Raw genomic sequence first — 14,930 nt, 5'->3', positions numbered from 1 at the left:
TTGCCTTAGCTATTGCAGCGTGGCTACGGCATCGTTTCTTTCTTTGTTGAGTGCGGACCTTGGCAGTTCACGTGTTAACCGCGCTTCGCGAAGTGCATCGTTTTTAGTGAAGGAGCACAATGTCGGGGGCACGGAAGCAGTACTCGGCAGCTTTCAAGCGAAATGTGATTTTAGCGGCAGAGGAAATCGGCAACAGTGCGGCCGGGAGGCAGTTTGGCGTCACCGAGGGAAGTATCCGCGGATGGCGACGACAAAAAGAAGCACTTTTCGAGTGCAGCGGAAAGCGAAGAAGCTTTCGCGGCCCGAAGAATGGGGCATTCCCTGAAATTGAACTCAAACTGACGGAATTCGTCCGAGAACAGCGAGCCGCGCATCTTGCTGTGAGTGTGGAGCTCATGCAGGCAAAAGCCAGGGAGCTTGCGAGAGAAAAAGGCCTAACGAGCTCCACCTTCAAAGCAAGCAAGCATTGGGTTTATCGGTATATGTGCCGTGCAGGATTTTCATTGCGCCGGAGAACTTCAATTTCACAAAAGCTGCCGGAATCGTTTGAAGAGTTACTGGTGGCTTTCCAGCGCCGCGTTATTTCGTTGCGCAAGTTGAAGAACTTTCAGCTAGGGCAAATCAGCAATGCTGACCAAACACCAGTTTATCTGGACATGCCATCGCCCCTCACCGTACACGAAAAGGGCTCGAAACAAGTTTGTGTCCGGTCCACTGGGAACGAGAAGACGCGTGTTACCGTCATGTTGTCATGCACGGCAGACGGCCGCAAGCTCCCGCCCTATGTCGTCTTCAAGCGCAAGACAATGCCGAAAGGTCAGCTGCCGAAAAATGTCATCGTTAAATGCCATGAGAAAGGGTGGATGAATGAGAGTCTTGTGCTCGACTGGATAAAGTCCGTTTGGTGTAGGCGGCCCGGTGCACTGTTGTCGTTCCCGTCCATCCTCGTGCTGGACGCGTTTCGTGGCCATTTGGCCGACTCGGTGAAGAAGCTGTTGCGTGATTGTAATACTGAACTCGTCGTTATCCCTGGTGGGATGACGTCTCAGCTGCAGCCTCTAGATGTTTGCGTCAACAAGCCTTTCAAGGACGCGGTGAAGCGGTGCTACGCAGAGTGGATGCGGTCAGGTGAACCTGCAGTGACGCCAACTGGGCGGCTGAAGCGGGCATCGCCAGCCACGCTGTGCAAGTGGATCGTGGACGCATGGGCCAGCATCCCAGAAGACCTTGTGCGTCGCGCTTTCAAGAAGTGCGGGATCTCGAACGCGCTCGATGGCACCGAGGACGAGTACCTCTGGGAGGATATGTCAGACAAGGAATTGTCCGATGAAAGCGCAGCGGAGGACGACAGTGAATGAAGTGCTGAGTCCGATTTCAATAAATGTTTTCCCCGAGTTTCTCTCACTCGTATTATACGCGGGTAAACCTTTTTTTTTTCCATTTCTCGTCCCAGAAATTTCACCTCGTATTATATTCGGGTTCGTATTATACGCGGGTTTTTACGGTAAGCCCTCGTGGTGCCCACGTTTTACCTGTCTTTACACTGTATCTTTTCACTGGTTTCGTTTGTTTGTAAGTAGCATTCACGCCTGGGTGCAACCGAGGGGAACATAATGAAGTGCCACCTTTACAGTAAGAGCACACATAATGAACCTCAGCAAAGCTGTAGTAAGAGTTACTACACTGCAAAAAGAAATGTTATTCACTTTGAAGCGCATTCATGCAGGCTGCTATGGGTAAATGAATGTGTCAATATGCTGTACCCCATCTGGGCTCGTAATGCCCGCAGTGTCAACAGATAAGTGCCAATCCCGAATGTGCTAGGCGCTAAATATCCTGAAGAGATCCAAGGTGACCTTGTCATAACATTTTCGTGTGCAGTAAACAATTCACAGAGTACGCCTGGGCTCAACATGCACTGAAGTGGCAAGGAAAGAAAGGGTAAGGAGTTTCTGCTGCATCATGCAATGACAAAATGCTGCACAAGCTGTGCCAGTTGTAAACCACAGAGGCAGTCAACTTAAGTTTGTACCAAATGAGCAAATGTGAGCACAAAAATATGCATTTCCATAAGCGCGAGCATATCTTTTATAGTGCCCATTACAAGGCCTCTAACTACCCCTGCTCTAAGACAATTCGTTATTCCAACTCTGCCGGACCCGCGAAATTTATCATATTATATCTGGCAGACTGAAGTAAAGAAGAGGCAAAAGAAACGAGAAAACGCATCATTTATTCAGTCGGTAGTATTTACCCATTTATCGTATAGCCTTGTACACGGGCCGCATCCCTGTAAGGGCCCCACAGCCAACTTGGCAGCAGCTGTGTTCACTGTTCTGATGCTGCGCGTATGGGGAACCAGCGCTGGATAGGCGGCGCGTCGAAAAGAGTGCGTTGCACGCCACCCTGGCGACGAAACGCGGCATATTCCAGCCACACAGCCAGACGACACACACACATACGCAGCCGTATTATAGTTCGTATGTTACGTTTTCGCGCCGCTTGAAGTGGAGTTTTTGTAAAGAAGCTAGCGCCATCAAGTGAAGAAATGACGAAAGAAGCTTTTTAAGCTTTATATGTTTTTCACAGTGCGTCGCGGCGAGCACGTGTGTTTCTTTAACGGTTGCGTCGTGTATCGATGCCGTGCTTGCGTGGCTGCCTGCCTCGCAAATCTAGCAGTTATGGCTCCGGTCGTGCTGCGCTATGGTTTCGTAAGTATTAGTTGGCCTGAAGATAGTCCATATTTCTCTGGCTAGACATAAACAATTCTGATGTTACTTCGCCACAGCAGTCAATGGAGAAGAAAGCTTTACCGCATCAGCTGACTCGCGCAAGCAAAGGTATGAGTGCTCCGCTGCTTGATCCGTAACAATCCTGGCTACATAAAGCACTAATTACATAAATTTGCCGGATGCGCAGCGCCGAGTCCTCATCCGCATGCGCATTCTTATAAACACATAGGTGGCTTAGTTGTGCGTCCGCCGGCACTATGCGCATACAACTCGTATTACAAGGCAGCTTCCCTCCCACATAATTCTTGGCAATGAATGGATAATTTTTACCTTTCGTATCGTTCACTTGGTGCGGTGGCGTTGGAAGGGGCTTGGCGGTGGCATTGCGAAGGAAAAATGGTACATATGCCGGATGGTGCATGCTATTGCTCATTTTGTTTCCGACGAAATACCGACTGCAGATTTTGCTGTTTGGTACTGTCTGCCATGGCTGACCATCTTCACTATCGAATAAACCAAGGATACACGCGAAATTTGATTTAGAAACCAGCCCGACACCGCTTGACAAGGCGACAAGACGGGAGCTTACTCCGCTCGCCTGACTGCTTGGATCCAACGCCGCCTCCGTTCTTGTTCGTAGGGTTTCCCGACTTAGTTGTGGCACTTGTATACGCAACAGTATCGTCGGCGCCCTTTTGTTTTCCTTCGACTTTAAGGGCACGCAACGCAATTTTCGTCCGCGGGGGAGGCTGCATTGTGCACGTTCTGACCGCCAGGGCCGCGCTGCAGGCGCCGTGAAAACTCCAGCGCTGGTTCCCCATGCACGGGTGAATTATCGTGTGCTGTGTACTTCCGCGTGCTGCTACTAGATGGCAAGAGCTGTGCATTGACCTCTGGTGCAATAGTCCATCCGCTGATCTATGCACAAGTCACCGGCTGCGCTGGCACCATTTTGACCCAAAAGTTTGGTCCCGTTGTAGGGCTGCGCCTCATCAAAATTGTTAAAAAACAAAGCTGAATTGGTGGATGTAAACCTGCCCCCGAGCTGAATTCGCATCCCCACCCCTTTTTTTTTGTGAAGTCACATTAGAAAACTAGCAGTGAAATGACACTAGAGCTCCTAGACAGAGTAGAAATCTAACATGCATGCAATTGTTTGCAAGAAAATATGTAGCATGTCTTGGATTATGGCAATCAGAAAAAGATAAACTAAGCAAAGTTTACTTCTACAGAAAGGAAATGTATCACATACTTAATGTTGATTGTTATCACTCTCACTTTACTGCTGTCTATGGAGTACATGTAATCCTCTGTGGCCCATTGTATGCTTGATATTCTACATTTACCAAACAACTCAGCAACAATCACAAATGTGAAAGTAGCCCATACCTAATTTATATTGTTAGTGGAATGATTGGATATAACAAAGTAATTCCAAACATTTCTCACTGATGTCAGAGTGCAACGAATATAAGCTTAAAACAAATAGGATGTAATGAAGGTGTCAGGAGAGACTTTGGTATAACAAGATTCGGCACACTCACTTCGGTGGTGTTGGCACTCTCACTGGCCCGTCGAGCGCGCACAGTCCCAGTGCGCTTGCGTTTTCTCTCTTCAGCTTCGATAGCTGCTTTTCAGCACACCAGCATGTTGCCATTACAAATGCCTCGAGGGCAATTTATAGTCTGGCGTTTAAGCGTGCCAGGCAGCCGCCAGCGAAGTTTGATACCTAGTGCCGCCTGTGACGCCAGATTCGCTGAAAATTTGCCCCCTGCATAGTTCGGCACCTTGAATGTGGCCTGCAGCAGCATTGCCGTCTGCTGTTCCCACAGCACATGTGCAGTGAGCGAGGTGTCATGCCTATTTGTACATGCCGCGATGATTAAACGAGGATTGTATGAGGGATTCTTTGACTGTTCCCTTGCCCTTCCTTCCATGTCGTCAGCCAACGATCTGCGCCCGGGCCACCGTCGACAATATAACCATTTATGACAAGGTGAAAAGCACTTTTACTACTGTAGACACTACTTCCGAACCTCACCACTGCTACAATACTGCTTCTTTGGATTACACTTCTGCAATGGATGCCAGGGACTTTGCTGCTACTGAGATGCAGCCCTGTTGTACTTCTACTACTGCTGCTGCGACGCGTCCATGTTGCTGCCTATACTGCCTATGAAGAACTCCTTGCTATATACTACTGCAATGACTTACACTACGGACTTCAGATGCCATAATGGAAACATGTCTCTACTTCCTGCAACCATGTCTTCAGACTTAGAATGGCTGAGATGCTACCCAGGCGCTAACCCTACTTTGAATGCTGTTGCTGCGGTGACACGTCCACCACGTCCACGGACCCCAGGTATGCCTCATCTGCTGCGACGCTGCTGCTGATCCGGACGTGTCCTTTCTACTATTGATTCAGACCAATGGACACTGAATGCTACAGTGCATTTCATCAACGCTGACGTGGACTTAGACACTGTCAAGGCACAGACCCCTCCGTCTACTAAGGCCTAGGATAGCGCGGTCTTACCTGCACTCCAGAGTATGTACTCCTACTCAGACAATGACCCCGTTCCAGAAGTGGTTACAAGATACCCGGATCCCAGATATGACAAATCCGTATGAAGTCGGCTAAGAAGACCTCGTTTTCAAATTGGTGGCTGCCAGTTGTGTGCTGCCAGTGGCTCTGATGTATCCACTACATCCATGTTTGTTGCCAACATCCAGTGGCTCTAATTTATCCCACTACAACAATAGTTGGGACAATAGTCAGTGGATGAAATTATATGGATGGTACTGGAGTCACTGTATAGCTCCCTTTAGGGAACCAGCGCTGTGCCACTGCTTTCCGCACACAGCCTCCAGTGACTTAGTGCCGCTACTCGCTGAGCGCCATCACGTGGTCAAAACGGGCTCCACTGCATTACGGAGAAGCTGGCACTTTGGAGACAACGCCAACACTCCTTAGGAACTGGCCGACCAAGCACTATTGATCGTGGCGCTGTTATTCTTGTTGCTTGTTCCTCAATTCTGCTAGCCTAAAGATATGTCTGCAGGTTTTTTTTATTGGTTAAATTGTGGACTCAATACCTCAAGATGCACTGACAGCTCTTGATACTAGTATAATGGAGTGCAAAAAAATGATTTTCTTTCTTGTTTCTTTTTCCCCATTTTCTCATTTACAAAAGCTCCGTTCTTGCTACGAACATTAATTCCTTATCACAGAAACCTAATCTCTCAATCTAGCTCAACTTAAATATTTTTAAGGGGTCCTTTCAATGTGCATTACAATCTCAGTACACGAGTGTTCCTGCCTTCCGCCAGGCATTGAACTTATGTCCTGCCGAGGAGCAGACTGCCACAGCCTCAATGGCTGGAACGACAAATAACAGGCAGGTTTTGTGAACATTTGCCAGCGGCATTTGCTGACCACTAGGACACGGTATATGTATTCTGCAGGGCTCTTGTGAAAATACTATGTAGTTTCCTCGTCTGTTTAGCGCAGTTACTTTTCGAGACATGAATTACCACTACCTTGCCCAAGTTTCCCTTATCTCACTGTAAGTTAGCATTCATTTTTTCAATGCACATGTACTCGTCCGGCAATATCAGAAGGAACACCCAAATTTATGTCTAGGGACCCATAGCGGCTAAAGATGCATGCCCTGTACAAATGTGCTCAGTGAGACAAAGTGTTTGGTGGGAAGGCTACTTCTCGTATACTAACACGTCAGTTTTTAATCACATAGGAGTACTGAGATGACCGTTGTGACTTTTCTTTTTTTTGCACTGAATGAAGGTCCAGACATTCTAAACCATAGTAGATATACTGGCAAGTGCCAGAGTATCGTAAATAATTTACTGGAATACAATGAAACCTTGATGAAACAAACATGGATATAATGAACTAAACATAAAATGTTCCTTACCACTATCAGAATGCAACACATGTATGCTTATAAATGAATATCAGATATAAGGAAAGTATTTTCAAATCACTTGCGACTTCATTCAAAACGAAGTCCTACTGTACTTGTTTCTATGTGAACTGGTTTCAGTACTGAGAAGGTGGATGCATCATAACATCATGATAGAGTGGCCGGCTCCATTCCCATAATCCGTGCAGCTGTCACCCACAAGCGCAGCCCTCTTGTTTACCGCTTTCTGAGCAATACCATCACACAAAGCCCTATTCTTTTCCAGGTGAACAAACCTTGCTCTGTGCCATGGTATCACAATAATGTTCATGATGCCAGGTTCGGCATTTTGGAACAACTATAGCATCAAATTAGGAGGATACAAGCATTTTCCAACCTTTACACACGCCAAGTGTCAATTCTTTGCAAGCGAAAAGGGTGTTGTAGAGCTTCTAAAGCTTTGAAAATATGTGAAAATACTACTCTAATATTGAATTCAGTGTTCTCCGTCATACTGCTCACGACTGTACCTGTACAATCACAAATGGACCTTGACTCTATGCTCTTAGACTCCACCAAGTGGAGCACAGCGCAACTGTGAAATTGAGCAAGATGCTATGCTTCAAGAGCACCTTGGCAATTCCATAATAAGGACTTGCTCGAGAAACGCATCTTCATGCTAATACATTCAACTATACGTTCAAAACGCCTATGCTATGTTTCATACATAGCAAGCTACACTACGAAGGCTACAGAGGCATCTCTTACTGCTGGCATTTTTGTGACCAAGAAATAGTGTCTTGCATATCAAAAGAAAGATACAGGCATACCACATGTAATCGGATCCAAGATACAGTCTGATGCTTTCACGTTGTGATAGATGGCGTAATTATTACACGGAAGGCGCAGCAGATCTTAACCTGTTTACCACCAAACGAGCAGAGTTACCCATTTCTGCGACCAGCAGCCGTAGCAAACAACTTGCACTCACAACCAAAATGTGGTACACCACATACTGGAAGCACAAAAGTGCACAAATAATATGCGATTACAGACTTCACCATATGTCAGCAAGTTGTAGTCGCAACATATGACAGTAGCTATTCTGCAGAAAATGTCCCAGATCATAGCAGATTGATGTGCGCAGAGTACAGCTACAAAATGTTGGCTAGAGAAGTGTGGAGTGCACGGAGCATTTCTCTCAAGAGGCAGCAGTGTTATGCCCTTTCTAGAGTTGAGGTGGAACGCCAGGAGGAGGGGAGCACAGTGGTTAAAGTGAACTGTGACAAAAAAAGAAAAAGAAGAAAGAAAAGTGAGGTCCTCCACTCACCCGACACATCCGTCGCTCCCGTGGGGAAAGGTGGGGGCGGCGAACGGCCGTCTGTGATGGCCAGAGGCTTGCCAGTCGAGTTCTCGTCAGGATGCCCTCTCAACTTATGCCAACCATCGGCCTGAAAAGACCCACCAAGAATGGCACACACAAATCAGTGACCTACAATGCTTACCAGTTTCACAGCAGCTTTTGTGTGAAAAAATTTCAAGAGTTTTCAAGGACTTTCAAGGCGCTAACGAAGCATTTTCGAAAATTAAAACCCCGTGATGCCTGACAACATAAAAAAAAAAAACAGAACACTGTCTTATATGGGAGCCACATGGCACACTTTCCGTTGCGATTGAGTACGATCGGGATTGAATTTCTTGGTCGAGAATTTCGATTGGGATCAGGCTCAATCGGAATCGGAAGTGTCCGTGCAACACCGGTGTTACAACACTGATCAAACACTATATTGCACATGGATCGAAAAATGAGCTCGCTAAGCCTTTTTCACATTATCTCATCACCAGCCACCACAGACAAGCTGACTATCTATCCCAACAATTCTTGCTGAACTGGCTCGACTCTTGGCTTGTACAAACCAAAAAAGATACACAAATAAAATGTACAAAGCTTAGCATAAAATAATTTGAAAATATTTAATCACACCGTGAAAATTTAAGGCCTTTCAAGGCCTTGAAGATGCTTGTTTCACCCTCATTCAAGGATTTCAAGGATCACTAAAGCTCCGTGCTTACAAACGCAGACTTCCTAAGCTTCACATTTGAAAACTGTTTTAGGGGGCTTGCTATGGCGAAGAAATGTCCTTTTGTTGAACTGTTGGCCCCAGCCTAAGACATCCCTTGTACACAACCACTGTCGATTGCTATGGTGTTGGGCTCCTAAGCACAAGGTCGCGAGATCGAATCCCGACCACGGCGGCCGCATTTCAATGGGGACAAAATGTGAAAACACCTGTGTACTTAGATTTAGGTGCACATTAAAGAACCCCAAGTGGTCCAAATTTCCATAGTCCCCCATTACAGCATGCCTCATAATCAGATAATGGTTCTGGCATGTAAAACCCCATAATATAATTAATTTTTTTCTATAACTAAAAATTGTTTTATTCTGCTCATGATCTTCACTTTATTGTAAATGGATGCTGTGAATAGGCCCTCTGCTTTTTTTTTTGCAGCCCGAATGATCTGCGCCACAGACAAATATAAACATTCACAGTTTATGAAATATTCATCTAATGGCATTGAAAGTTTGGTTGCCATTATATATATTGATTATAAGGAACGAGTGGAAGAGCTGCTGGTAGGTCAGAATAATTGAGTTAGCCGGAAAAATCTAGCTCTGAAAATGTTCAGAGCTAGATTTTTTCAGAGCTAGGGTTAATGTTCTTGAGAGATTTAAACATCTCCCACAATGTGTACTTGATGAATAGAATGTGCATATAATTTTAATAGGAAGAGGTATTTCTATACATTCTTTGAAGTCATGCCACTTATTTGGGGTTGCTTCAAGAGGGTATTCCACCCACTCGTTCAGATTCATCTGGCTACTTCGGAACAAATTGTCAGGTGTTCAATTGTGTTCCATCAAACAAGGTGCAAGTACAGGAGATGCTAATAAGAATGCTTTGCTTGTACTAGTTGGCCCATATTTGACACTAACATTAAAACAATGCAACAGGCTAAGGTCAATGTAAAGGTACAAAGAACTGACAAAGAAGTGTCAGTTCCATGTGCCTCCATGTTGTCCAATTTAGGATTGGCGTTAAAGAGAGGATGCCATGTAAGACAATCTCTGCCCCCCCACAATTTGGATCCCGATAAACCAAACAGTTCGGGGACTTTTGCATAGTTTACTATTGATTCACTTCAGTCCTGTTACAACAAACTGTCAAAAAAAGTACTAGATACTTCGACTCCACAAAAAGAATGAACATTTCAGGGGCAAGTTGGTAAGGTTGCATTCTTGAAGACTGGGCATTTAAAAGTTGGATATGCAAATCATGATAGGCGACAATGATTGGGGACTCAACTTTTCTTAAAGCATAAATCGCAAAATAAACCACATAATCACCCCTTCAATTTCGATTTTACTGAACAAGTCTGAACAGGAAAAGAGAAGGAAAAGCATAGACTACGACAGTTAATACATGACATATGAAGGTCTCGATGACCAAAGATGAATGGCAATGTGGAATCAATTTGTCTTGACATTATGCTATCTCATGGTTTTGCTGTATTTGTTGATATTCTTTGCATGTGTCATGTATTGGTACCACAGTGTGTTTACTATATCGACATTTTAAAGTTTCCATGTTTTACCTAAATGTTTTAATCAAAATTACTTGACAATCTACGACACTGGCAGTTCAGGCACAAAAAAAGAATGGTAGCTTATAGGTTTCTAAGTTACTATGCCAGTCCACACTTTTCAGCAACAATTACCAGTAAGCTGTAAAAGTGGGACGCATTATCAGATTTGACTGAATCACATGCTACATGATATTGCAGCAATCTCCCCTTTGTTGTCCTTGGTGTCTGTTTTTTGGCTTTTACGATAAGATTAATAAAAATTGGGCCCCTCGCTTCCCTTTCTCCTCATTCATTACGTTACGAGGGTCTCAAATCTGGCAACATCGATGCCTTCAGGTAGCATGTGTGAGTTCATTGGCCAGTTGCCATGACCCAAATAGATCACGTACTCATGACGCCTGTGGCAGAGAGTATGTCCTATGTCCACCACTTAGGTTTGTGAGTGGTGACACTGGCTAACACTCCCAGGGTTAGTTCTAGCAGTAAAACATAAAATACCCCAGAAAGTGGACGGGAAAGTGGCACCGCTTTAGCTCAATTGCTAAGAGCAGCGCACACGTAATGCGAAGATGTGGGCTTGTATGCTACCTGCAGCCAGTTCTTTCTTCATCCACTTTCATTTCCATTAATTTATCATTTCTTTAATTCAATTAGTAAAGTACAAGCAATTTCCTCTATGTTGCCCTAGGTGTCTTTGTTTGTTGTCTTTTATGATATGATTTTATATATAAATAAACATGTACACATATGTACATAGATATATATATTAAATTAAAAAACAAAAACAAAAAAGAATTACACGGTTGAAGAAATTGTTCAGGTTACATTACTTGACACAGAATGGAAGTTCCCCAACTTGCACATGTGGTGGTCTTGAAATAAACAATCCCCCTAGAAGCATCTCAGCTGATAAAACTGCTTTGTCTTGTGCCAATTCATTCAACAGAAACTGGTTGGACAAGCTCAAAATGAACAGTCTCATATTTACCCATGTCTCCTATATGACTTGTAATGCTAAGACTCGAGCAATTTGGTAAGCCTATGCAGTGTTTAAATAGCCATACAACAACATACTCATGAAGAATGCAAACCACCTTACCCAAGTTGACTGCTGTCCAAGGCATCCTTGCACTTCCCTTATAGACTATGAATACAGCTTGGACAGCTTGACTTCTGCTAAGCACAATTTTTGAACCACAATTAGTTGCGAGATATTTAAACCCCTTTCCAATGTGGCTCTCCTAGAATGCCTGAAAAGGTGTCCATCCAATTTTCTTTATCGAAAATACCAGATAATTCAAACTTTGCATGTTCTGCCTCTGTAAATTTTTCAGGAGCATGTTGTATAATAGATCCCAGGCTGAGTCTTCCGACTAGTCTTAAGCTTCCAATAAACAAACCAAAGGGCCACTATAGTGCAGCAGCACCTTTCACTCAATTCTATTCCTTTCCTGTCATCTAACAACCGCGACTGGCTGATCTCGGTGACAATGTTGTCAGACTGCCACTTGGACCATTGACAAGAGGCGGAATGGAAAAGAATTGATTTGGAATCACTATATTATTCTGGCTTTGTTCACCTTGACTATTAAAAAAATTTCTGAGTGAAATAGTGATCTGGGCCGCTATCTTGTATGCATTCGAAAAGCAGATGTTTGGTTTCGTCTCGCACAATTGACCTAGGCCGCGCCGATATCGGGCCTAGGCCAATCGCATGAGGTGAAACTGAACGTTGGCTTTACAAACGCATACAAGATAGCAGCCCTGCTGCCCAAGAAGGATTGGGTAAATGTTTTATCAACCGATTCTTTTATCTGCTGTCCATACTAATGCTTTCATGTCAGAATACTGTATGTAACATTGAGCCAGATTGATTGCCAGAGTGTGTAGCATCTTAAAATCCAATCGATCACTGCATCTAGAGTTATGCTAGCTTTAATGGACCTGGCCAACTGTTTATGCAAAGGGTGCCTAGGTACCCGCTGAGGCAATTGCTGTCAAAAGATTTCAGAGAGATAGAATATGATGGGAATGTTTAGCAATAAACACTGTTATCTAATGAACATGGTCATTTTCATGTTGAACCATTGGTATAACAAAACAGCAAGGCACATCATATCCCCAAACTCAAACCTGTGGGTTACTGCAGACCAAACGATTGTGCACAAACAAAGATTCAACACATTTGAGTAAGAGAAAATAGTGCACACAGTGCTACCACATAGTGTTGCACATGTGTCGTTATGCAGTTATTTTAAATTTCATGGCACATTTCAACAAGAGAATGGTATGAAGCCGATCCAAACCTAATCACACTACCAGCACTGTTCCCAAGATTCCTCTCAGTTTCTTTTTTTTTTTTTGCCACTGTGCACTTTGCAGCAACGTTCTGTGTACAATGCCTCAACGAAAACATCAACAGAAGGAAAACGTGCATAACACAGAGCCACCTGCCTTTTCCTATTTCCTTGCTACTGGCTCTTTCTATATGGTGGCGAAGCCAACACACAGATGACCGGTGAATTTCATAAGGTAGCCAGTAGCCTGCTTCACATGCAGCGATTATGCACTTCGCAGCTACGATTTTGGCATTTGGAAGCACCTAGTGGACGGATGAATTAATCTTGGCGTCACTCCGCTTCGGTGAAAAACAGGAAAACAAGCTAGAAACAATTCTCATTAAATGTTTTTCGTGTCTGAACTCGTTACTCTGCCAAAATAAAACAAAGATAGGCAGCGGGCCACCACGACGTGTACGGCGACCCGCGTTGTCATTGGTTGCCCGTTCATACCTGATGTGTGATTCCGCATCGAAGCGACAGACGGCTGATTTGCCGCAAATACGAAATCTCAAGTAAAATCGCAAAAAACGGCTTAATTTTCCCGCACGTATTGAGAAAGCGGGCGCGAGGGAGGCAACCATAAGGCAACTGCAGAAGAGAGAACGCTAATAAAGAGGTCAGCTCCTATCAGACTTTTGTTTCGAGGTAACCCATGAATTGCGCCACAAGCGCTGCACGCGGTACGGTGAAAAGAGTAAAAACAGAGAATGTTCGTCGCGCGTTCACAGCAGCGCGATAAGCGAGTATCAACGGCTCGCGAAACAGAAATCAGAAGGCACCAATAGAAGTAAAGAAACCAGAGAGAGAGAGAGAGAGAGAGAGAGAGAAATTTCGGCAGGCAAGCTACGCGCTACGATCGACCAAGCAGCAGCGGCAGCAGTAACGGGCGTAGGGCTCATCCACGATGCGCGATCAAGGGGGCCAGCGAGCGGCGACCGCCGTGTTCTACCTCATATTTTCGTTCCTTATTCCGCGACCCCACGTCCAATATCAAAAAACGCAAGAGGAAAAGACACGACGTAGTGTGGCGGCAACGTCGTGCAGCAAGCGTTTCGCCGCGATTAAAGCCCGGGTCTCCGTGACTTCACGGGATTCTCGACGTTTCTTTTGGTTGCTTCTCTTCCGCGCTTCTCCCCGTTTTCATTTCCTCTCTCTTTCTCTCGTAACTACGCGCACACTGCGATTCGTGCTGGCGCGGCGAAAACAACCCGCCCGCAGCACGCCGATGTGCGTGCGTGTTGTAGTTGCGGCAACGCCGGCGCATCGACGGCTGTGCGCCTGCGATGTGCTGAGACGGCTAGAAAGCGGAAAACACCGCCCGCGGAAAGAGAAGAAAAAAAAAAAAAACGGTACAACGCCTTTCGTTGGCTACGTCGCTCTCGTTCGCTTCAAGCGCATCAACCTTTCAGCTGGTAACAGGTTCGGCAACCAATGGATCACGCAGACGCGAAACGGCAGGGTGACGAAGAAAGGAAAACAAAATATCAAAAGAAAAATCGGAACGTCGCCGAAGCCCTTTGTCACTTCGAGAATCGCGCGGGTGGCGAACGCGAAAACGATCCTCTGCGCATCCTACGACGGCTTCGGCTTTCTTCGCCCGAGACGACAACGGCTGCGAGTCAAAAGCGAAACCGCAGAGCGAAGTGTCTGACAGCAGGCCGAGACGAAGCGCGACCGATAGGCCTAGTGAGACAGACACCGCTCTCGTAACGTCGCTGCGAGCGAGGAGCAGACGATCAGGAGGAGAGACAAAAGCGTGCCCAACGCGGCGCGTTTTAGCGAAGTCCAGCTCGCGCGACGTGCTGCGATTTGACGGAACGTCAAATCGCGAGCGGCGTAGCGGCAGCGCCAGCGCGCAAAGACGCAACGCCGAACATGACTGGAGAGGAGCGCGTCGGGATGGCTAGCGGCGGCAAAGTCCATGCGCCAAGCACAGCCGTCAAAAAGCGGCAGCGCGCCGCTGTGTCGTGAGGAGCCGCGGCGTCTCGCCCCGGTATCGACTCGCTCCAAGCGCGCTACGGGTCTGTGATGTGCAGGGTATCTCGAGCGCACGTCAGTGAGATGTGCTACCGTTGCGCTGTTACTGTTTATGTTTTCGTCGGTCGATCCCACATGCGCAACCACAAAGGAAAAGGGTCGACAAAGGGGCTGGCTTCTGGGACGGACAGCCAGCTGTAGCGGCTGTTAGGAGCAGTCCGAGTGAAGGAGGGAGGGCGGTGATGAAAATAATAACAAAAGGAATATGCTATTCGTAGAGCTATATACGACATGTAGGGCCGGCG

At 45.9% G+C, this 14,930-nt stretch overlaps 1 protein-coding gene across 1 annotated transcript in view; it reads right to left on the bottom strand.

Moving 5' to 3' along the window:
- The window catches only part of LOC126517605 (uncharacterized), a 66,408-nt gene that overhangs the window by 50,167 nt on the left and 1,311 nt on the right, over positions 1 to 14,930 (bottom strand). Inside the window, exon 2 of the mRNA XM_050167374.3 lies at positions 7,989 to 8,109. Within this exon, the coding sequence (XP_050023331.1) occupies positions 7,989 to 8,109 (121 nt within the window). The remainder of the gene's footprint in view (positions 1 to 7,988; positions 8,110 to 14,930) is intronic.

The sequence above is a fragment of the Dermacentor andersoni genome, chromosome 11, assembly GCF_023375885.2.
Source record: "Dermacentor andersoni chromosome 11, qqDerAnde1_hic_scaffold, whole genome shotgun sequence".
NCBI lineage: Eukaryota > Metazoa > Arthropoda > Arachnida > Ixodida > Ixodidae > Dermacentor > Dermacentor andersoni.
This window is presented reverse-complemented; position numbering and strand designations above follow the sequence as displayed.